General features: G+C 36.7%; 1 protein-coding gene across 5 annotated transcripts in view; it reads right to left on the bottom strand.

The window, feature by feature from the left end:
- The window catches only part of Dmxl1 (Dmx like 1), a 151,741-nt gene that overhangs the window by 2,805 nt on the left and 124,280 nt on the right, over window positions 1-24,656 (bottom strand). For 4 of the 5 annotated variants that reach the window (XM_076555237.1, XM_076555238.1, XM_076555239.1 and 1 more), the window contains 7 exons: window positions 24,387-24,528; window positions 17,005-17,065; window positions 9,554-9,681; window positions 6,727-6,819; window positions 5,407-5,498; window positions 4,427-4,479; window positions 1,926-2,143 (listed from right to left, as the gene is read on the bottom strand). In XM_076555237.1, the coding sequence (XP_076411352.1) occupies window positions 1,926-2,143; window positions 4,427-4,479; window positions 5,407-5,498; window positions 6,727-6,819; window positions 9,554-9,681; window positions 17,005-17,065; window positions 24,387-24,528 (787 nt within the window). Of the gene's footprint in view, window positions 1-1,925; window positions 2,144-4,426; window positions 4,480-5,406; window positions 5,499-6,726; window positions 6,820-9,553; window positions 9,682-17,004; window positions 17,066-20,800; window positions 20,888-24,386; window positions 24,529-24,656 lie in introns of those variants that run through there. The other variant, XR_013046084.1, reaches the window with a different exon arrangement.

Raw genomic sequence — 24,656 nt, 5'->3', positions numbered from 1 at the left:
ATGCCTTTTGAACTTTATTTTCTGTGGATGGATGACTTACTACACATATGTATGTAGATCACAGGGGTGCTTGATGCCTGAGGAGGCCAGAAGTTACAAGGGGTTGAGAACTACATGTGGGTGCTGAGAATAAAACCTGGATCCTCTGTAAGAGCAGCCTGTGCATTTAAGCACTGAGTAATCTCTCCAGCCCCGGAGTATATATTTTCAAATATTTTAAAATCTAAACTCCAGAACTAGTGTAGAATCTAAGAATAGCTGATGTAAATCAGTTTGTCCTACTCCAAACTAAAGTCTGTTTGAGGTACACTATGCAGGCACAGGGAAGAAGGTAATGCAATCACACTGCTGTGTCACAGCAAGACCACTACGTTAACTGGGACCAACATGGCCAACTCAGATGATGTCTAACTGTCCCTCTGCTTGGCTACACTGAGATTTCCAGATCAACAGTGGGCAAAATGGCCTGCTTCCACCATGTATCTGATGTCACAACACACCCAAAAAACCCTATTAAGTACAGAAAAGGGGAGAAAACCCTATTCTGGCAAAATCCAGACCCATTCCCAGATTTCCCTATAGCCCTTCACCTCATGAACAATCCCTTCCTCCATTCAGGTTTGTTCATTATATGAATTATCCAAAATCCTAGCCATGTGACACGATTTCTTAAGTGTGTACTTCTACTGTGTTATGAAACTTCTTCTCGGTCCTGTGCTTTGTCTGTAATTCTTTCTCTAAGGGTGCTAAGAATTGGGAAGTTAACAGGTGGAGGTCTAAATTTTCTCTTTCTGAAACCCTGAAAACCTTTACCGGCAGCCACAAGCTAAAATTAAAAAGTGGCTTCAAATCAGAGAAAAATAATTCTGCTGGGATATATAATTTTTTAAAAAAGAGTACTTTGGGGCTGAGGAGATGACTCACTGGTTAGGAGCACTAGCTGCTCCTCCAGAGGACACGGGTTTGATTTCTAGCACCTACATGATGGTTCCCAACCAGCTGTAACTCCTGTTCCAGAGGACTCAACACTCTCTTACAGGTTCTGCCAGCAACCAGCAACTGTGTGGTGCATGGGCACATGTGCAGACAAAACTCCATCAAACACAACAACAGTAACATTCCCAAGTTCTGCAGTTCTGGGGTTTTTTGGGGGGAGTTGGAGGGAGGAAAACAGTCTATCAGCTCTAAGAGAGAAATTCATCTTATTTAACATTAAATATGCTCACACTCACGTAATGGGTTCTAAAAACCAGATTCTTCACATCTATGACTGCTGACCATTAAGCATCCTGAAGACCAACTGAAACTGGCTCACCCACTTGCAATGGGCCCACAGAATCTTCCCTCAAAGTCTACAGGTATTCCTTAACGTAGAACTTCACAGCTGAGTATTTTTGAGGTGGAATCTTGCAATATACATTTCAATAAGTTATTTAATATTTTCTAAATAAGCTTCTTAATGCTTTAAACAACTTTAAAATTTAAGCACAATAGAGTTTGATAATCTGTGAACAGGGCTTATCTAGGTACATTCTTGAACCAGAATTATGGAATCTGAGTTGTTGAATATTATTTTATGAAGACAGGAGCAATGTGGGTCTACTCAGTTAACCTAGAAAATTAATTTAGTATATCTATAACAGAGCAGAGAGTCAAGACTAATTCTACTATCTGAAAAATACTTAGATCCATAGAAAATTTGGCTCTTAAGCATTAATTAAGCATATTTTAAAACCAATGAAAAAGTAATATTTCAGTTAAAAATAATTCCATTTATGAAAGGATTTATTAAATAGTAATTAGCATTGTTGGCTACAACAGAACTATTATGACTATTAAAGTAGATTATTACAAAAGATATGATTAAAGGCCCAAGTTTCTAAATTTTTTCATATTATTAATACGATGGCATCAACTCTGTTTACCTTTATATTGCCTTCTGCAGATCCTGTAACAAAGTACTCTTCAGTTGGATCAACAGCAATGGCTTTAACAGGGGAATCATGGCTCTGAAAAAGCTGCCTCTGTTGCCGTTGTCGAAGGTCAAATATACACGTGAAACCTTTTCTGCCACCTGATATTAGTAGTTGATGTTTGGGAGCATATGCTAAAACTGTGGCTCCACTATCATGGCAGGTAAAAGCTGAAGGTTAAAAAAAAAAAAAGTTAAAACCACTTAGTAATAAAAGACCACCTTCTATAAGGTGGTCAAGATGGAATAAATAGACTTGCTTTCTAGCCCAAGCTAATTTAAAAACCAAATGCAATATAAGAAATGATTTGAGGTATCAGGCATGAGACAATGAAGAATGATAAGGAGAGAAGGAAATATGGGTAGCCATAGTGTTGTTTCAGCAAACTGCCTACAGTTTTGTGGTCAGAACATAAGGAAACTCAAGTTGAACTGGACTCAATACCAGCAAACAGTTGAATAGTATCTATTACATAAATGTAGCAATCTATAAATAAACATTTATAAATATTATAAATAATCTGCTAAGAACATTCCTATATAAGACTTTTTATAGCTTTCATATATAGAAAAGAGTACATACAGATGGCTCATGTAGGTCCATGTTTAATTTTACTAAAACTAAGGGGTTTTGTGGGTTTTTTTCAAGACAGGTTTCTCTGTGTAGTTTTGGTGCCTGTCCTGGATCTCGCTCTGTAGACTAGGCTGTCCTCGAACTCACAGAGATCTGCCTGCCTCTGCCTCCAGAGTGCTGGGATTAAAGGCATGTGTAACCACTGTCCGGCTAAAACTAAGTTTTTTAAGGTGGTTATAGCATTTTATGCTTCGGTCAGCAGTTGCAGTTTCTGTTCACCCTAACCAACACTTTTGAGTCTGTGGTGATATTTTATTTGTGCTGAAATGTGGTGATATTTTATTTGTGTTTTAATAAATAAAGCTTGCCTGGAGAACAAAAGAAAAAGCAAGCCATTTTAAGAAAACAAAGAAGTCAGGCAAGGTAGCACACACCCTTAATCTTATCACTTGGCACATAGGGATCTGTCTGGATCTCTGTGAGTTCAAGGCCACACTGGAAACAGAGCCAGGTGTGGTGGCACACGCCTTAAATTCCAACACTAGTTAACAATGGAGGCCTGGAGGTCTGTACACTGGAGTGACAGAGCTGGACAGGAAGAGGAAATGATGTAGGTGGACAGAGAGAGTAAATCAGATGGCAGAACAGCAAGGCGTATAGGTGTGGGTAGACAGGAAGTAACTCACATTTGGAAGCTGCTGAGTTGGTCAGGTAAGGTTGGCTGGTGGTGTTCCCTATTTCTCTGATTCTCTAAAGCTTTTACTCCTATATTTGGCTCCATGCTTATTTAATAAGACTATTTAGAAATTCATCTACATGAGTCTTTCATTTTGGCCATATTGGTGTAAATGATATTTTGCAGGACACCTAATGTGCATTTTCCTGATTATCTTTTTATATGCCTACTTGCCATTCAAATAGTGGGAAGGGGATTGTTTAAAAGTCCTTGGAAACATCATCACTTCGTTCTTAAAACTTTTTTTAGTATTATGTGTAAACATTAGTCACCAGCCCCAAGCCACCTAGATTTTCCTCCTGTTTTCTTCTAGAGGTCTGCACTTTACATGAAGAAGGAAACTCTGGAAAGTGAAGTCCGTGTCAAAGGTGCTGTTGGCTGTTGTTCTGTGTCACTAGTCAACTGTTCCAGCACTGAAGAAAAAACAACAACTGCTCTTTCTCCACTAAGCTCCTCTGTACATCTGTCTGTTAAAGTCTACGGTATATAACGAGCCCATAACGAGGCTCTCTTCTTTCCAACGCTCTATGTAACTTCTGAAAAAGCCACTGTCACGATGTTTGATTAGTGCAGCTTCACATTAATTTCTGATTAGGCAGTTGAGTCCTCTGAATTTGTTTTTCTTCAGTATTGTGTTGGCTGTTTGCTATTTTCATGTAAACTTTAGAATTCACTTATTGGTATGTATAAAACAGCTTGCTTGTATTTCATTAAAACTGTATTAAATTTATAAAGTTGGAAGGAACTGGCATTTTGAACAAAATTAAGTTTTCAAAGCTCTAAACTTGAGTCATTTTCTATATTAATTTAGATATTCTTTGACTTTTAAAATTATTTTCGTCCCTTCCCACACACATCTTGTGTGTATTTTGTTTGACAAATGCCTCAGTGAAATTATTTCAGATGTTATGATAAGCTCTTATAATTTCAAATTATAGATATTCATTGTTGGTGTAGAGGAAAGCAACTGGTTTTAGTGTACTGACCTAACACCTTGATGTATGGACCAATTAGCTCTAGGTGCTGAGGTTCACACCTAGGAGTGTGTGTGTGCTAGACAAGCATTTTCCAAATGAGCTACATCCCCAGTTCAAGATGCAAATTTCTTGACTTCTACAGTTGATAAAATGTCTTCAAAACTTACCATGGACTAAACTATTAGCAGGTGCAACTAGAGTATCCCATAGACATATGTTTCTGGGGAGATAAAAAGGATTTCTTTTTAACTGACACACAAAAAAATAGAATAAAATAATAAGCCAAAAATTAAACATAACATTTAAACTTTTTTGCTCAAAAGGTATTCATTTTTAAATATATAAAATTATATATTTAATAGATATATATAATTCTCACACACAATTTAAAAACTTAATTTATAAAACTAAGTTAAGTTTTGATTAACATGTACTTAAAAATAATACTAACTGAAGGCTGACTTTAGAAATTACTTATGCATTTACTAATTTTCTAATCTATTTACTAAGTAACAAACAAGTCATAGAAAATGCTAGTTATTGTACAGAGATGTGGGCACACACACTCATGAATCTACTGAACACAGGCCAGTCTCCAGCCCTGAAGCTACTTTCCAGTGCAATATGAAGCTTACAGAGGAGTTTCAGAAGCTCGGCAAGCTGAGTGTGTCTGGACTGTGAGCCTGGATGTTCTGCATGAGAATATAGAGGAAGAAGACAGAGCTGTTCTTGCAAACTAGAAAGCTGCTCTGACTTTCCTATTTTCTTGTGAAAATGATAATACCTACCTAGTAAGGCCATGGTGAAGACTTCCAAGTTAACTAAATAGCATGGCCAATAAATAACAGTACCCTTTTCAGCTTCAAGTTTTCTGAATATATAGAAAATACAAAGAAATGTTCATTTCACCAATAATCAAATCCTTTCTTCTAAAGTCTCAATATGAGAACATTAAAAATAATAAAGAATGGATTTTGCTTTAAATGGTACTAGAATTTCCCAAGCTTTATGCCATAAAGAATGCTTTAAATAAGATATCCTTATGATAAAAATTCCTAAGGCATGATTACTGAGACAAAGAAATATACAGCAACACAACAATTTAGTTACCCACACACAATACTTCTGTTTTAGCTACATCTCTTACCTATTGTCGGTTGAAAGACCAGCTGTAGCTATCAGAGAGGAGGAACTAACGAAGACAAAGTCATTGGCTGTCTTGTTATGACACTGCCAAGCCTGGAATGGTCATAAACAATAAAAGTTACTATTGCTAGTAAAGTTTCCGTGACAAAGTAGATGTATAACTAAAATGTGATCATGTACTTCATGTCTTTTAAAAATAATTTCTATTTTTAATCTTCTGATCTTTAAAAAGGTTGGAGAATACAAGGAACTTTCGTGGTGATTCTCCCCCTCTTTCTGTAAAAAAATATGAACAGTTCCTAAACCGTCTTTTCACTTTTGTTTAACCAACACCTTTAGAAGAAAACATACAGGGGTTAAACTTCAAATAGTTACCTATGTCTAGTTAGTGGGGGGAAAAAAACAGAAAAAACAAACAAACAAACAACAAAACTGTCTTATAAGAAGACAGAAACCAGGATTTAAGATTATCCTAGATGAAATATCTTTGTTAAGCTGACATTATGAATATTTCAGAAACATCCAAACTTTTAAATAATTGTTCAATAATAAAAAGTTACTGCTACAAAAGAGAAAGCTCACAGTACTTCGGAATATTCAACCAAACTTATTATGATCATTTCACCAATTAAAAATAGAAAAGCAGTAGTCTCTCCAAAATGTAAACTTACACAGTTTACACTGTAGCCTAGCAAAACTATGAGGAAAAGAACAGGCTAAGTCCTCTTCAAGGTATACTAGCAATGCTCCCTTGAGTTTATTTAGATCAATACTGAACTCTAACATTTAACATCAGCTGAACTGCCAGAATCATAATCTATAATCCTAATCTTTTTAACATGTATTGTTTATATTTAGTTCTGTAAAGGGAGTCAATGAAGAACAGACTAAATAGAACGTTTTTATTCTCTGAAGGCAATTTTTTTTGAAGTCTGCACAGTCTTTGACAGAGATGAAAACAAGAGTCAGCAGCAGGATGCCCTTCCTACTTTGCTCATTATGAAGAGCCAAGTACAGGAGAACAATCTGATATGTCACTGGTCTGCTTGTCATCTTAATTAGGTATCGGACTCATCTGCAGCTTAGTGAGGTTGGAAAAGTCCCAGTACTTTACATGGGTCTTTGAAGATATGGTGCTGTGCATGCTTTCTAAACTTTACTCAGTAATTTCCACATACTACAACAGGAGCCTGTAGTAGTGACTGAGTAGACAAGACTAGACATTTTATTTATTAATTTTAATACTACTAGCTAAAGCATAAGCTTTGATTTTTAAATGTAAAATTCATGTTTTATGTATATGTAGGAATTTTTAACTTACCAGATATGGCTTAGGCATGCTCCCAGTAACTGGACAACATTTCCAGTTTGTTTGGTACAAACTTAAATATCCATCAGCATCAACAATTCCAAACTTTAAAAAAAATTTAAATGATTAGTGCAAATAAAAAGCACACATTTATCCTTATACCCAATGTGACACATTATCTCAATGTTTAACATTTGACTGATAGTCTGTTACCTTTTAATTTCACCTAAGCTTCAATCTAATTTTGAACTATATTTACATATCACTTTAAGAAAACTTCCAGTGTAGCAAGAAGCAAACATCAGATACTTGGTTAATTAAAGTAGTTTGCACCATTGTCTGTAAGTCAAGTCCTTTGAGCTATTCAATACTGAATTAACTATAAGCCACACAAAAACTTTATGTAAATACAACTATAAATAAGTGTTCATTAAAAAAAAAGTCTTTCAAAAACATGCAATATGGAAATATATAAATAAGAAGACCTGGCATGGTCCTACACATCTGTGATCCAAGCATTTAGGAGGCTGAGAAAGGAGAATTGCTCTTTGTTCCAGGACAGCCTGGTCCATATAAGGAATACCATGCTACACTGGGCTGATCCTGTGCCAAAAATAAAAATAAATCCCCCTAGCACAAAACAAAAATACACAAATAACAGAAAGTAAAATAAGAATGAATGATCAAAGAATTCTTTTGCTGAATCTCAAGGTATTTTAATTGGGAAGACACTGAATTAATTAAGTATAGGAGTATATAATATCTTCAAAGGCCAAAATAGCTAACTTTGCGGGGGGCATTTTGGTGACAGGTTTTCTCTGTGTAACAGCTCTGGCTGTCCTGGATCTCACTCTGTAGACCAGAGATCCGCCTGCCTCTGCCCCCCGAGTGCTGGGATTAAAGGCTTGCGCCACCACTGCCCGGTATTTCTCAATTTCTTAAGAATTCCTCATATCACTTATTAGTCTTATTATCTTAGTTTTGCTTAGATATTCAGTCTTTTGCCCATTTCAATCTGTAATTCACAATCAAACTGATTAACATAACTGGGACACACCAAGTCTTCTCTACCATTTACTCAGGATGCTTCCTTGCTAAAGGAGAAAACAGGTTTAGGTATTGTGCTGTTTGGTTATATCATGGTTAAAGTACAAACACTAAGTTAAGTTCAAGAAACCTGGTAGGCAATGAGCTGAAGCTTCTTGTACTTTAAAACAGATTATATGAAGGACTGTAGCAGCATCAATGCTGAAAAACAACTCAGACTATGGAATAAAACTGTAGAAAGATTTGAGTATTATACTGATGAATTTGGTAAGCGGTACCTTGAAGGGTTTCACAAAAACAAAAAAGATAGCACTTATTTTTGTACATATTCAATTATGTTGCTCATAATATCAAAGATGATATTTCAAAGGAACGTACATAGACTAGAAGCAACAGAATACTACCAAAGAAAATTGTAAACATACTCAACATTGAGAGGGAATACAACTGACAGTCCAAGTTGAATATTCTTATCAAAAATGTTTGTACCAGAAGAGTGTCAGATTTTGAAGGTTTCTTTTTAAATATTTGCACATAGTACACTAATCAAGCACTTAAAATCTGAAAATCTGAAATCCAAAATGGTCTGAAATCTGAACTTTATGAGCACCATAGCTGAAATTCAAGGGAAGGAAATGGCAAGAGATATTGTTATTTAGGATCTGTATAAACTTTTAGTGTAGCATGATCCAGAAGACAAACAGCAGGCTAATATACCTTTTAATACCTCTTAATAATGCTTCAGAAAAGCAATTTGAAATAAACAGCAATATGAGAAGTAACAGACAATAAAAGAATGTCTAGAGGTGGTTCATCAAACTTTAAAAAAATTAAAATATAATTTCATCATTTCTCCTTCCTTTTCCCTTCAACCTCCCCTGCTCCACTTCAAATTCATGGCATCCTTCTCTTTGATTATTACTGTTACACATATACACACAGAAATATATAAATGCAACTTGCTGAGTCTGTTCAATGTTATTGTGCATTTATGCTTTTAGGGCTGACCATTTTGTAGTGAATACCCAACTACACGGCTCGTCCCTGGGAGAGGTAAATTCTCCTCTCTCAGTAGTTACTAGTTGCCTATAGTTCTTTGTCTAGGGCCCCTGAAATCTCCTGCTTCCTCATTAGTGTGCTATTGGTGTTGTGATGTTTAGGCAGCCATATTGCTTAGCTGTCATGGATGTAGCTTTCCTGTCATTTCTAGGAGAAACAATTGCATAGCATACCTCCTACTCCCACTTTTTTCTTAAATATCTCAGTAATTACAGGTTTGCCCACCATAAAATCTTTGTCCTCCTTAACTCTCCCAGTAGAAAATACTCAAAGAAAACATAATGAACAGTGGAACTTTGATGCCAAAAAAGTTCTATAAAAGCTATGTGGCTAACTGAGTTTGATGATCTGTCATTCTATAGCAATGCTTCTCAGTTTTAAAGTGAATACAAATTACAATTAAGCAGATCTAACACACCCCAAATTGTGTTTGCTGCTTGGTGCTGAATCATACTCTAAGTTGATTCCAGGGACTAAAGAAATGGACTTTCACCACTCAAAGATATACAAGGTAGAACATTAGTCCTTTGGGAACATTTAACTTAATTTTAGTAGTGACATATGTATACCACATATCAACAGGAAGAATCAAGTGCACTTCAATGTTCATTGAGAAGAATTAAAAGAATTCATATGAAATAGTATTTTGAACATTCTCTTCAAAACTTCAAACTAGTGAATTTATACACCATCAACCTTTTTTTAAAAAACAAAATTTAATTCTTAATCGTACCTTATTTCCCTGATAGTTAAATCTCATTCTTGTAATTCTTGAATTGCCACCAGATCGAAAACAGGTTATTTGCTGAGAATGGCCCCACTCAAACATTCTGACACTCCCATCTTGAGCACCTGTCAGGTCTGCATTACAGGATGACAAAAATTACATATTCATTTTTAAAAAGTTTGAAAAAATTTGTTTCCTAACCCAATCTGGAATTACTTATCAAAGAAGTACCTAGGAAATCAATTCATTTATATAAATTTACCTTTAAAGATTTATTTCATACAAGAAAAGTCATATGATGTACTTTCATTTGACTGAGAATGTCTTCAAACAAAACAGTAGACATATTTATATTAGATTGTTATAAATTATGACTCTTCCCAAAATTATCTTAATGTCTTAAGAGCCTAAAATAAATAATTTTTATGACAAACATTTATTATAATAAATATTGGGACTATTAAAGAATCAATCTTTATCAGTCATCCTATTAATGTTTAAAATTATACATTTTCTTTTTTTTTAAATTTATTTATTTATTATCATGTATACAGTGTTCTGTTTGTATATATGTCTGCACGCCCGAAAAGGGCACCAGATCTCATTACAGATGGTTGTGAGCCACCATGTGGTTGCTGGGAATTGAACTCAAGACCTCTGGAAGATCAGTCAGTGCTCTTAACCTCTAAGCCATCTCTCCAGCCCAAAATTATACATTTTCTAAGAAAAAGTCATATTATAAATGGTTTTGAATACCATACTAAAGGGGAAAATTTCATTTCTAAATAATTCTGATAGACCTGTTATCTCAAATATATGCTAATGTCTGATAATACTACTTATAATATGGAATAATAATATATAAGTCATTAGTTTTGAGAATAAATGAGATCATTAACATAAATCACTCAAAAATATAACAAATGGCACCCAAATTATTATAACTGTTAAAATTAGTATAGAATGGGGATAATGAAAATCAATATGTATAAAATACCCAGCAAGCTGCTAACGATGTTACTGGTTGAGTTTTACTAGTTCTTTACCAAGTAAGGAATAGAAATGAATTCAGGCTGGTTTAGAATGTTGCCGAGTACTGGGTAGGGGTGAGAGGACAGCAGCACAATGTCTTGAGACTGGTTGAGGGGATGTTAACTCTTTTCTTTTCCTCCCACAGTCTTAGTTATAAATAACAAGGACAGCTGTTTAAAAACTGTTCAAGTTTTCCCAATATTATCTACAGTGCTAAAAACACTAGGCTACAATGGCTCTGGTGTATGAACAAGCCTAAACACAACTCACTATAACCAGTAAGACAAAAACTAAAGCTTCAGCTCTAATTAGTAACATCACTTTAATGAATCAAATTTCTTTAAAATTTGCTTCTGCAAACACCTTTATTATTTTCTCCTGCTAACTTAGTGTGACGGTTAATCTTTACTGCCTGGGTTTAGATTCACCTACGACATCAGTGAGGCACATCTCTGGGTGTGTTTGTGAGAATGTTTCTAGAGAGGATGAACTGAGGGAGGAGAGAAGTATTACAAACATGGGAGGTGACATCTCATAGGCCAGAGAAGCAGATGGAACAGAAGAGCAAAGCAGCTCAAAGTGATAGCACATCCTATTTCTATGGTTCGTGGCTGGCTCCCACTACCCAGATTTCTGTTCAGAGGACTCAATACTCTGAAACCATGAGCCAAAATAAATGGTTTCTCTCCTCTCAGCTGGTTCTGTCAACTATGTGGTGACAGCACTGAGAAGCTTATTAATATTTTGGTAAAGCCTTAAACCACCTGTGGTCTGATTTCATAAACTTGGTGGTGAATGTTTAAATAGCCTCTGAAGGTTCTGTTTCAGAGGATGGACACAGAGGACACTATTTTCTGAAGACCCTCAAGAGCCACAAGCAATCAGGCACAGGGGAGAGATAGCCTTATAGTTACTGCTTCTTGCTGCACATTTACAGATTACCACAAAAACATCACACTCAGATTTCAGTCCTACCATCTGGTTTGAGCATTTTCCCCAGACTAAGTCCATAAGATGTACCAGACTGAGTACAGCAGGGGGTCTCAGGTAAATCAAGTTTCAGGGAGATACAACATTGTGTGTTCTCCTAAATTCAAGTCTAGAACTCCTATTATCTCAAACTTTACCTAATTTTAGGCATAAACAATACAAAGAAAGAACCTGTGGAGGGTTTGTTTTGTTTTGTTTTGAAGAGAAATGAGTAAACCTTACCAAAGATTAATTTAAAATTCTGGTAGTTACAATAGGGACAAATCACCTATCTCTAGGACACAGTGGATAAAAAGGGATCCCCAATGCCTGATACAGTGGAATGCATCTTCTGGCTGACAAGCAGAAGTTACTGAAAAACTAGATGTGCAAGTAATAATACTCTGTATTTCTTTTCTCCCTGTTATTACTTCCTCCCTCTCTGTGTCTGTGTATGTCTGCCTATCTCTCTCAGTATGTGTCTGTCTCTGTGTGTATGTGTGTTGTTCATCCCTCCCTCCTTCCTCCCACCTGTGTGTGCACACATTAAAATCAAAAAGTGCATTACTTGTGTGACATTTTCTTCTTCTAAGTGATATTGCCAAAATTAATTCATAAGAGCTCCAAATAACTGGCTTAAAAAGAAATAGGCTCAGAAGTAAATTAAATGCTTCTTAAAATCTTAGAAAGAAGCTAGTACAAGTCTACTTCAAGCTCACAGGAACTCAGAAAATCTTTGGTAAATACAAACAAATGTGATCCAAGCCTTTTCTTCTGTGCTTCCAGGTAGGATCTGATCCTTCCCCAGCCCCTAGGCCTCCTGGTACCTCCAAGACTTTACCCATCTGTGCTGCCAGCTTATCTGACTTCATGTGTGGTTCCTCTGGAAGCTCACTTCTGTGCTGCTAGGTTACCCAGCTCCTTCAGAATCTTAAGTGTCCCCACAGTCTCTGCCTAGGCCGACTTCTTATCCTACCAGCCACCCAGATTCACTAAGATCTGACTTTATTTCCCTGCATAACCAGGCAGGCCCCACTCATCTGTATTCCATAGGTCTCTCAACTCCATATCCTTCAAATTTTACATGCCTACCTCTGCTTGACCAGAGATGACAAGATAGCCTAGGGCCATGCTTATCTTTGAATGATGACTCTTAACTAATACAATAGAAGATTCTATAACCTGAAGCCCTCAATACAAGCTCCACAGAGGAAAATGTCTCAATGGTTTTTTTTTAACTTTTCATTCATTCATTGATTTATTGATTTATTTATTTAAGTATACCGTGGAAGAGGGCATGGGTTGGAGGGGAAGAGATTTCTTCTTTTGTAGGTGTGGGATTCGTGACTTGGGGAAGGAGGGCAGTTGCAGTCAATCCAGACTGGCAGGTGGATGGTGGATCCAGCAAGATTGAGTGAGTGAGTGATTTGGAGGCCAGCCTGTTCTTTGCGAGTTATGTTTCCAGGACAGGGCCTTGTGTCGAGGGCTGACTTTCAATAGATCGGGGCGAGGGAGCTGCTCTGCTACGTACGAAACACTGACCCAATGGTTTAGCGCCAGGTTCCACACGAATGTTGAACGTGACGGGCGAGAGGGCGGCCCCCTTTCCGGCCTCACCCCGTTTCCCAGGACGAATGGCACTGGACCCCGGTCCTGACGCACGGCGGGGACCGCCACACACGGGAGTGTGACGGACCGCCAGCGGGGACCTCAATGTTTTTTTATAACTTAAATCTCTCCTGTACATTGACACACCTCCACTGGAAGAAGATAGGTGATGTGAACTAAAGGGAAGATGTAACTAACATACTACTCCGGGTGCACAAGACCCAATGAAGAAGGAAAGTAACACACACAAAAATAACAAAATGCCCCCCATAACTAATCCTAAAGTAATGACCGCCAATGAAAATGCCCTGGAAAAAACCCCAAATAATTCAAAAGTATTATAACTATAGTCAAACAACTCAAAAAGATATGTATATACACTAAAAGAACAAAAAGAAAGAGTCAAATGAAATGAACCAACCCAAGATATGAAAATAGAATTCAATAAAGAGGACTGATGAAGAGAACCAAACTGAAAAGATGATAGAAATGATAAACTCATTAATCAAAACCTCTGTGGAAACCTCACCAATGGAATAGATCATACAGAAAACCATGTCAGGGCTGGAAGACAAAGTAAAGGAATTGAGTCACTTAGTATAAGGGAAAAAAAAAAGAAAAGAAAAAGAACATGGGAGTGCTTTGGGACAGTGTGAAAAGACCTAATTTTTTACTTTATGAAGGAAATGCATACAATACTTGTGGGGTTTGATTATCAGCACTGAAAAGGTAGACTTTTTAAATTAGAAAGACTGGTTATATTACCAAGGTTTTGACTAGAATATCATACTTGAGAATTCATACAGATACAACTGTACAGCTAAGTATTAAGGTGATTTTATGTGGCCAAAAAAGCAACTTGAAATAAAACTGGCCTAGTACCATGTATACAGTTTACATAGTTCTCTTATGTGGCTGCCTTATAAGATGAATAAGGACTGCCTATCACTTCTGGAACCAAAGATAATTGGAGATCATGGGAAGAAAGGAACCCAACTCTAGGGAGACAAAAGCTGTTCTCACGCCTCTTCTGACCTCACCTTATATATCTCTTCATATACGTTACTTTATAATAACCTTTACAATAAAGTGTCAAACATAATAAAGTGTTTCACTGAATTTTGTGAATTATTCTAGCAGATTAGTCAAACCAAAGGAGGGGGTTGGGAGAACCCTCTTTTATAGTCTGTTTATAGTACAGGGGAAGTGAGGCAGAGGACAAGCTTGTGGCACTGAGCTCTTGACTTGTGGCGCTTGATTCTAACTGCAGGTAGAGAGTGTCATGAGTTGAACTGAATTAGCACACTAAGTTTATCTTCAGTGGGATAGGGTGGGTGGATGGGTGGGAAAAATCACACAATTGTGGTAAGAAGTGTTGCTTAGAACAACAGAATGTGTTTTCCCGTTTAGGATATTATAAAACTATCATCTCAATTTCTTTTCTTTTTTTTTTTTTTGTTTTGTTTTGTTTTTCAAGACAGGGTTTCTCTGTGTAGCTCTGCGCCTTTCCTGGATCTCACTCTGTAGACCAGGCTGGCCTGGAACTCACAAAGATCCGCCTGCCTCTGCCTCCCAAGTGCTGGGATTAAAGGCGTGCGCCACCGCCGCCGCCGCCACCACCACCACTCGGCTTATCTCAATTTCTAACAGGTTTAGTAAAACTCAAAAGGTAGTGGCTTAGGGTACTGGCACAGTGGTACAGTGCCTGGCTAGCCCAAGCGAGGAGGGCCTGGCTTTTAGTCCTAGCAGCAGTTTGTGAGATTTTTCAGAAAACCAGAAAGGAAGAAAAGATCTACTGATTTACCTGAGTTTCAAAGTAAGACGTTAAGAAATCTTATTTTATTACATTTGCTTTTATAATGTGCACTTATTCTTGAACTATTAGTTCCTAGAGAATGTGTTCATGACAAAGAAGAAATCGGGGGGGGGGAAGGAATCAAATGATTAATTTAATTAGCTTTAATTTTCCCAGTCTCTTTCTTGTCAGTTATAGAAATTCTCTCTTGGGTTGGGGATTTAGCTCAGTGGTAGAGTGCTTGCCTAGCAAGCGCAAGGCCCTGGGTTCGATTCTCAGCTCAAAAAAAAAAGGAGAAATTCTCTCCATAGAGAAAATATCTCATAAGATAGTAATGATTTCTTTCTTACTGAATATCTGTTGTGGATATCCTTTTGTATAAATAAAACACTGATTGGCCAATGGCAAGGCAGGAAGTATAGGCGGGACAAGGAGAGAGGAGAATTCTGGGAAGTGGAAGGCTGAGTGAGGGAAACACTGCCATCCGCCGCCATGACAAGCAGCATGTGAAGATGCCGGTAAGCCACGAGCCATGTGGCAGGATTTATAGAAATGGGTTAATTTAAGATATAAGAACAGTTAGCAATTAGCCTGCCACGGCCATACAGTTTGTAAATAATATAAGCGTCTGTGTGTTTATTTTATAAGTGGGCTGTCGGACTGCCGGGGCTTGGTGAGACCCGGAGAGAAAACTCCAGCTACAAATACCTATAAAAGCAAGTCCACTAACATCCCCAGAAGTTGGGGCTGTCTTTATGAGTCTAGGATTGATAACTTTCACTGCCAACTATTAATCTGGTAGAATACATGCAATAGGGCTGATAGAACATCAGGTCCCTTCAGTATTTCAGGAAAGCTACAGACCTTACTATAGAGGGTGAGAATATTTTTAAGCAATGTCAAATATGTTGCTTGCCAGTAATACTATTTAAACCTTGCACATAAAATGATTTTTTTTTTTTTTTAAAAGAAAGGGCACCATCCTGTAGCCCTGGATGGTCTTAAACCTAACATCATCCTGCCTCAGCTTCCCAAGCACTTAAATCTCAGGTATGTGTCGTCTACATGCTGTGCTAAATACATATTGACATCTTATTATATAAGCTTTGATGACTACTTTTCTTTCTTCAAATTTTTTTAATTGTTTTTAATTTTTATTTATATGTGTGTCTATGTGTCAAGTGTATGCTATGTGTGTGACTACACACAGAGGCCAGAAGAGGGCGTCAGGTCCCTTGAAGCCAGAGTCACAGGAGGCTGTGAGCCCCTGACATGAGTGCTGGAAACCAAATTCAATTAAGCAAGCTCTAAGAATAACTGAGATTCTTAACGACTGAGTGCCATTTATTCAGCTCCAGATATCTCTAAACCTGTATGAACTCAATGTCAAGGAAGTCAATATAATATTTTATAACAGTTTGTATTTAGTGTGAGAAGTTATTCTCTTCATATAAAAAAATCTTCGGAATATTTTTATTTGACAAAGTATGCAATTTAGATAATAGATACTTACAGCACACATTGTAATAAAGCAGAAAAAAACACAGCAGAAAAAAACACAGAACTTTGTTAATTTTATTTTATTGGACAATTGTCTATGAGAAAAGGCAATTAAAATTTTTATACATTTTTAATTATACTCATAATTGTTAAGAGAATGACATAAAAATATTTTTTAAAACCTAGGATAATTATATACTAACATACATTCCAACCACCAGTTAATCAATACTTCTAATTTTTTTTAAAAAATTTTATTTTATTTTGTTTTGGCTACAACAAAAGAAACGAGATTTCTAGAAAGAAGAACTGAAAAAAATGTATCTCCTACTTTAAGCTATTTTACTAACAACCCCTTACGACTACTATTAACATACCTGATAAGAGACAAGCTGATAAAATTAGTATAACCTCAACCCATCTATGAAAAATAAGTTAAATTGGATAAAAACTATCTTTTGATTGAAACTAGAAGCTTTCCATGAATTCCTTATACAATTTATATAAAAAAATGTAAAAATAAGAGAATCATTGGTCATCATTGTCAACTTACAGTAAGGAAGAGTTGGATGTGATGTCATTCTTCTGACATTATTAATGGCTTTCTTAGTCATCTGGTAAAAGAAGAAATATTTTATAGTAACAATAAAAAGAGGACTAGAATTTTAAGTTGTAGGGTTGGATATATGGTTCAGTCATAGAGCACTTGCTAATTATGAGTTAGGTTCTGATTTAAATCTTCAGCAACACACAGAAACACACACACCACATACACAGTTTCAACCTACCGGTTAATCAATACCTCCAATAAATACCCCTCCCCCTCCTTTTGGCTAAAACAAGAGAAACTTAAGAATCAGTCTTCTCAAGAATTTACTCCTCTCCTTTCTTGACAACTGATTCATTTTAAAGCATTCTTTTGAATGATTTAACTAGCCTGTCAAATAAGAGTAAAATAACTGTAAAATTAAAGGGAGCTATAGTTACATGTTAGTTTACATTTGTGCATTAATCTTGCAGTAAACTTTTTAGTTGTTCTTTTGGATTTTAAATTGTTTAAATAGCGTAAAGTTTGTGAAGATGTGTGGAACTGGTAAGGGTAGCAAGAAAGTAGGCCATAAGAGCTGGTAAGTGACAGGAATGGAAAGGTCCCGTGGATGCATTCTATTCCAGAACAGAAGTTGCTATTAACAAGTATTAGAACTGATCATTCAGTAACAAGATTAAGAAAAAAATTTTTTTTAATTCTCCAGACAATAAAAACTTGAATATATGACTATTACTTTAAACCTCACAACTAAGTCCATTTACTTCATTTGGGGGTAGGGTTGGGACAGAGACAGACTTTTTTTTTCCCGAGACAGGGTTTTTCTTTGTGTAGCTTTGCGCCTTTCCTGGAACTTGCTTTGGAGACCAGGCTGGCCTCGAACTCACAGAGACCCGCCTGCCTCTGCCTCCCGAGTGCTGGGATTAAAGGTGTGCGCCAATACCGCCCGGTGAGACAGACTTTTTAAAAAAAAAGATTTTATTTTATTTTATTTTATTTTATGTGCATTGGTGTTTTGTCTGCATTCATGTCTGTGTGAGGGTATTGGATCCCCTGGAACTGTAGTTACAGATGGTTGTGAGCTGCCATGCAGGTTCTGAAAATTGAACTCAGGTCCTCTGGAAGAACAACCAGTGCCCTCAACCACGGAGCCATCCCGCCAGCCAAAGACAAGAACTTTGTTGTATAGCCCAGGCTCACCTGTAACTTGCAACCCTTCTGCCTCAGCCTCCTGAGTGCTGGGATAATTATAGGCATATCCACCATGTCTACCAAATCCTATGTTGTTAATTAAATATATGTCTAAAGGTTCTTATTCTTTTACCTTTTTGTTTGTGACCAAAATATCACAGGAAAAAATAAAACACAGATTAAAAGTTTTTCTGAAAGCATGTAATAGAAAATACAGAAACCATTAGCTATTTGAAAAGATTCATATAAAAAGAACCACCTTATTTTACTAGTATCTTTTTCGTGAGAGAGGAATGGGGGTAATCATGAATCAGAATTAAAAAGCCATCAATATGGTAATTCCCTATTGCTGAAGACAATATCTACACAATCACTGAACATAGATTAGTTGACAGCTGGTGCCTACATAGAGCCCCTACTGACTAGTGTACTAGAAAGTACTCTTCATGCTACCAGAAGAGAAAGGTAAACACCAACCCAGCTATAAACCCTGCTATTTACAATGGTGACCTGACTAAATGATGGTCAAGATCCTGAGACTACATAGGCCACAGACATAGGGAAAATGAAATACTACTGTTCTGTCAATGGAGCATAGCAAGAAAATGACTCCCAATGACATTCTGCTATACTCATAGATCAGTTCCTTGCTCAGCCATTATCAGTGAAGCTTCTTCCTGCAGTAGATGGGAACCAATAGAGACCCACAACTGGACAGTGTGCTCAGAGTCAGAGATCTTGGAACACTCAGTTCTAAGTGAAGGTGTCTCCACTAAATAATAGAGTTCCTTTCATATAATATATTCTGATTACACTTTCCCCTCTCTTCACGGCTGGGAACTCTACAGAAGAGGGGGCAGAAAGATTGTTAAGAGCCAGGAAGGATAGCAAGGAAACAAGGCTTTGTAGACACAACAGGATTGACATACACATGAAATCACAGAGACTGTGGTAGCATGCACAAGTCTAAGCCAGATAGTGCCCCAGGGCTGAGAGCGGAAGTAGATACAAGCCTCCATCCACAAACCAGAAGCTATCTCCAGTTGATAATCACATGCAAAGAAAACTCAGTTCTCTCCAATGGAGTCTCCCTGAATACACAAAAGCAGACTAAGGGCAGGCCCATGCCTAGCAGTAGATGGTCAACACAAACCGAACTCAATGGTATTTTTGGAGGTTTTTTGTCTCATAATGCTTTGTCAGAGCAATTAAAAACAAACAAACAAACAAAACCTCACAGATCTTACATATTGTGGTTTCTGATTTTATTTTTATAGGTTTTCTATATGTGCAAATAGGTGTGTCTCAGTGTCTGCGTTTCTTGTACTTTTTTCTTTGACTCTTTTTGTCCTGTTGGTTCATTTTCTGCTATTCCGGGTTGTTTATTTTTATTTCATTATTATCACTATTATTATTCAGATGCTTGTTTGTTTTCTAATGAGAGAAAGAAAGAAAGGGTGTGGACTCGAGTTTGTAGGGAAGTGGGGAGGAGCTGGGAGAGGGGAAAACGTAATCAGAATATCTTGTATGAAAGAAAATCTATTTTCAATTAAAAATAAAAAAATCAAGAAAACAAATGAACCTATTTAAAAATGAGGTATAGAACCATATAGAGAGTTCTCAAAAGATGAAAAACACATACTTAAAAAAAAATGTTCAACATCCTTAGTCATCAGGGAAATGCAAATTAAAACTACTTGAGATTTCATCTTACCCCAGTCAATGACCAAGATTAATAAAACAAGTGAAAGCACACTCTGGAATGATTCAAGGAAAGGGAAACACTTATTTACTGCTGGTGGGAGTGCAAACTGGTACAGCAACATAGAAATCAGTGTGGAGGTTCCTGAGTAAGCTGTGAATTGATCTATCTCAAGAGCTAGGCTATAACACCCTTGGGCATATACATCCTACTACAGAGATATTTGCTCATCTATGTTCATTGCTGCTCAACTCGTAACAACCACAAATTGGAAAGATTAAATGTCTATCAACTAATGAATGTACACTGAAAATGTGGTATATCTGCAGAATTGAAATATTATTTGGCTGTTTAAGAAAAATGATACTATGAAATCTGAAGGCAAATCAAGCTAGAAACAATCATCCTGAGTGAAATAAAACAGATCTCAAAAGATAAATGTTGCATACTTTAGCTTATATGTGGATGTTAGCTTTTAAGCTTTAGATATGCACTTCAATTACAATAACCACAGAGGTTAGGTAGCTCATAAGGACTAAGGAAGAGATTTTCCAAGGAAAAAGAAATAGAATATAGTGTAATAAAGAGATAAAGGAGAAACTAGAATAGAATTAAATGTCAAGATGGGTGAGAGAAAAGGGGAAAGGAGGGAATATGGGAAGGGACAATTAACCTACTACCATAGAAGCTTCCTAAAATATACACATATATGAAAGTGGAGCCACTATATAATAGGGATGACAATGCCCCAGTTAGACATTTTATGTCACCAAGTAAACGCCCCTGTGGAAGAAATGAATCTTATAGAGATGTTAGCCAAATGTATTCCATAGACTCTTAATACCACGGACAATTGTCAAATCTATTGATAACCTGCAGTAAGTCCCTATTGTTGAAGACAACACTTACTTGTGTCATTGAACATGGAGAAACTTAACTGGTGCCCAACTAGAAGCTCCACTCCTACTCACTACTTATGAGGTACTTTTCATGATACTGGAAGAGAAAAGTAATCATCAACCTCACCCAGTTACAAACCATGTGACCTACAACAGTGACCTGCCTACAAGATATATTGGTGCAATATTAAGGGAGTAACCAACCAATTTTTGGTTAGAATTCAAACCTTGAAATTCAGGTGGCAGTGGTGCACGCCTTTAATCCCAGCACTTGGGAGGCAGAGGCAGGTGGAGCTTGTGAGTTTGAGGCCAGCCTGGTCTATAGAGTGAGTTCCAGGACAGTAGGGCTGTTACACAGAGAAACTCTGTCTTTGAAAAAAAAAAAAAAAAAAAAACCCAAAAAACCTTGAAATTCAATAGTTCATGTGCTTAGGGAAAAACTTACTACCACTATTCTGTGGAAGGAACACAGCAATAAAATGACTACTAATGACATATCACTATACCCATAGATCAGGGCCTTGCTCAACCCTCATAAGACAAGTTTCGGAAGCTTTTTCTTGCAGTGGATGGGAACACAGAAACCCACAACTGTACAATATATAGAGACAGACACTTTGGAGCATTCAGTCAAGAATGGGATATCTTTATCAAACCTCTCCCAACTCAAAGCTTCAAGATTCACATTAAAAGGAGGCAGGAAGGTTTTCAGAGCCATAGGTAGTGGGTAATTGCAAGGAAACAGCGTTTTCTAAATGTGTCTGACAGCAAGCATAAGACCTGCACAAGTTCAAACCAGACACGATAACAGCATGGAGAAAGAAAACTTGACACAAAGTCCTACTGCTCATCAAGAAGCTATTTGCAATTCCTATCTGCTAGCAAAGGGAAAATTAGTTTTCTCCACTGGACTGTCATTGGATCTATCAACCACATTCCAGGGCAGGCTGATGCCCAGGTATAGCTGGCCAACATAAAACAGACTCCATGTATTTTGTGTGTTTTTTGCTTTGTTTTAGTATTCTTTTTTGGTTTTTTGTCTTGTTTTGATTTTCTTCCTTCTTTTTTATTTTTGAGAGTGAGAGAGCGAGAGCGAGAGAAAGCATGAAAATGGGGGTAGGGAAATAAGAATGATGTGGAAGAAGCTGGACAGTGGAAAGAATATGATCAAAATGTATTGAATGAAATAAAATTTTTTAAAAAAATCACTCCTAAAATTTGCCCAGAAAGAACATTCAACTGTAAAGGGAATTCCAAAGTCATATTTCTAAATTATAATGCTTTGGTGTATAAAGAACAATTTTTGAACACTAACATGTGTCCAGCACATCCACTTATGAGGCAGGCAAATCCTCCAAAAGTTTCTGTTTACAGGAAAGGGACAACTAAATAATGCACTGATAATTTCAACAACTAATTTGTTTTACAAAGATAATAAGGTGAGATATTAAAACTAGGTGTACTGTAGATGGGGCAGATGTCTTCTGAAAGAACTACAGAGAAATCTCCTGAGATCTTGAGTTGGGATAAGAATGCTTACACAGAGGTAGGAGTATCTGAAGGAGAAGGCAAGGCAAAGTCTTTAATATGGCAGCAATGGATGGATCTGAGGGACAAAAACCCAGTATAAACAGAGCAGAAAGAGTAAGTGTAGACTGGAGAGCTAGGATTAGAGGCAGGCAAAGGTTTTAGAGGTCAGGTTAAGGATTTGTTTTGGAAAGATATATTGGGAAATGCAGAATCTGAGAGTAGGGAAAATCTGAATGATATTTTAGAAACATCCACTGCTTTATACAGAATAGAGGGAACAAGAGGTTACAGCAAAAAGGGGGCTAAAGAGAAACTTCTGTTTTATCTAAGGCTCATGCTAAAAATAAAACCAATTATTTATCTATATTTCTCTTAAGTTCCTCTTTAAAATACAATGTTACTAAGGCTGACAAATTTGAAGATTTGTAATCTTCGAATGACCTAGTCATTTCATTTTAAAATTACTAATTTCTAATTTCAAATTTAATTTAACCCTTAAAAAAATCTGGCACTTGAAAAATTGAACTAAGTGATTTGAATCACTTGACCTTTTGAATTAAACTTCATCTATCTGATCAATGAGTCAAGATGAATAGGGACAGCTACCACAAGTGAAGCAAAGCACGACCAGGCTGTATTCCCTATAAAGGAACTGCACATTACGGAAGATAAAAAAGGCTTATTAATGATGTCTGAGTCTTCACTTGAACAATTACTTATATCAATTGCTTAAAAAAAAAAATGGCAGGCTGGCAAAGGAAACAGAATGTTCAATGGGACTTAGGGCATTAAAAACAAAATAAAACAAAGGAAAAAAATCCCTAGCAACTAGAAGTTAATTAAAGAAATATAGGGGTTTCTTTACTTCTGTGCATCAATTTTTATAGCCTGATAAAGGAAAATCATAGAGGAATAAATATAGATAACTTCTTATAGCATCAGTGCTTAAATACACACTGTACCGCTACAAACTTATTTTGCTCAATTCTGAAAATTTGCACTTTTTCTTGAAAAAAATATATTATGTCCCAGCATTACAAAATGTCATACTCAAAATGGATAGTGTTTAATTGATATCTACTAAAGGATATTATCTAGAACAGGGTTAAGCATAGCTTTTTACAAGAGCTGGATAAACATCTTGGGTTTTATGAGCACAACATGGTGTCTTTTTCAGACAGCAAATTCTGATACTGCAGAGTAGAAGCAGGACCCACAAAAAATGAAAAATTAGCCACAGCTGTTACTACAAAACTTTACCAACAGATATAAAAATCTAACTTTATGTAATTTTAGTGTGCTGCAAAACATTGTAATTTTTTTTTTTTTTTTTTTTAACACAGGAAGAAATGTAGGGCTGGGGCTAGAACTCAAGAATAGTGCTTGACTGACAAACACAAGGCCCTGCTTTTAAACTTCAGCACTGGAAAAAGAAAAAAGAACAACTTCACCTCATTCTTACTATATTAGCTTCATAGTGCATGGTTTACATACGACCCACAGCTTCAAATAATCATTAATGAAAATGCAGTTCTTTCATCTTTAAACAAAGTCTATTTTATTTAATTTTGATAGGGTCTCTCAATGTCGTCCTGGCTGTCCAAGAACCTGCTATGTAGCCCAGGCTTGCCTCAAGAGACCTGTCTAAAGCCGGGCAGTGGTGGCGCACACCTTTAATCCCAGCACTCGGGAGGCAGAGCCAGGCAGATCTCTGTGAGTTCAAGGCCAGCCTGGACTACCAAGTGAATTCCAAGAAAGGCGCAAAGCTACACAGAGAAACACTGTCTTGAAAAACCAAAAAAAAAAAAAAAAAAAAAAAAGAGACCTATCTGTCTCAAAGTGCTGGGATTAGAAGGTGTGTGCCACCACGCTGGGCCAAAGCATATTTAAAAAAAAAAAAAAAGTAATGCTTTCAAATGAAAACATTATTCTTAATTATTAAAACATACAGTTCTAGCATATAAGAAACTAAAAATTAAGTTAATCACTTTTTATATATTAACCCAAAGGTAAAAATGTAGGAAAGCTAACTAAGCGTAAGCCTAAGTATCTTTAAGTCTACACACCACAGATGCTCCTCTACCCGTCTGTGTACTTCCAAGCCACGGCATATTGATGGGAGTGCCAGGGTTGCTGTGGGTATATGGAGTTGAGCCTTGGACAGCTGTTAAATCATCACGAGCATGGATCACCAGGAAGTCTTCTGATCTACAAAGCAACACCAAATAGAGTGAAAACAGAGCATCAGGTCTTCATTTTTTTTTTTTTCTTCTTCTTCTTCTTCTTTTTTTTTTTGGTTTTTCTGGAGCCTGTCCTGGAACTCACTCTGTAGACCA

This window comes from Peromyscus maniculatus, chromosome 19 (assembly GCF_049852395.1).
Source record: "Peromyscus maniculatus bairdii isolate BWxNUB_F1_BW_parent chromosome 19, HU_Pman_BW_mat_3.1, whole genome shotgun sequence".
In the NCBI taxonomy this organism is placed as follows: Eukaryota; Metazoa; Chordata; class Mammalia; order Rodentia; family Cricetidae; genus Peromyscus; species Peromyscus maniculatus.
This window is presented reverse-complemented; position numbering and strand designations above follow the sequence as displayed.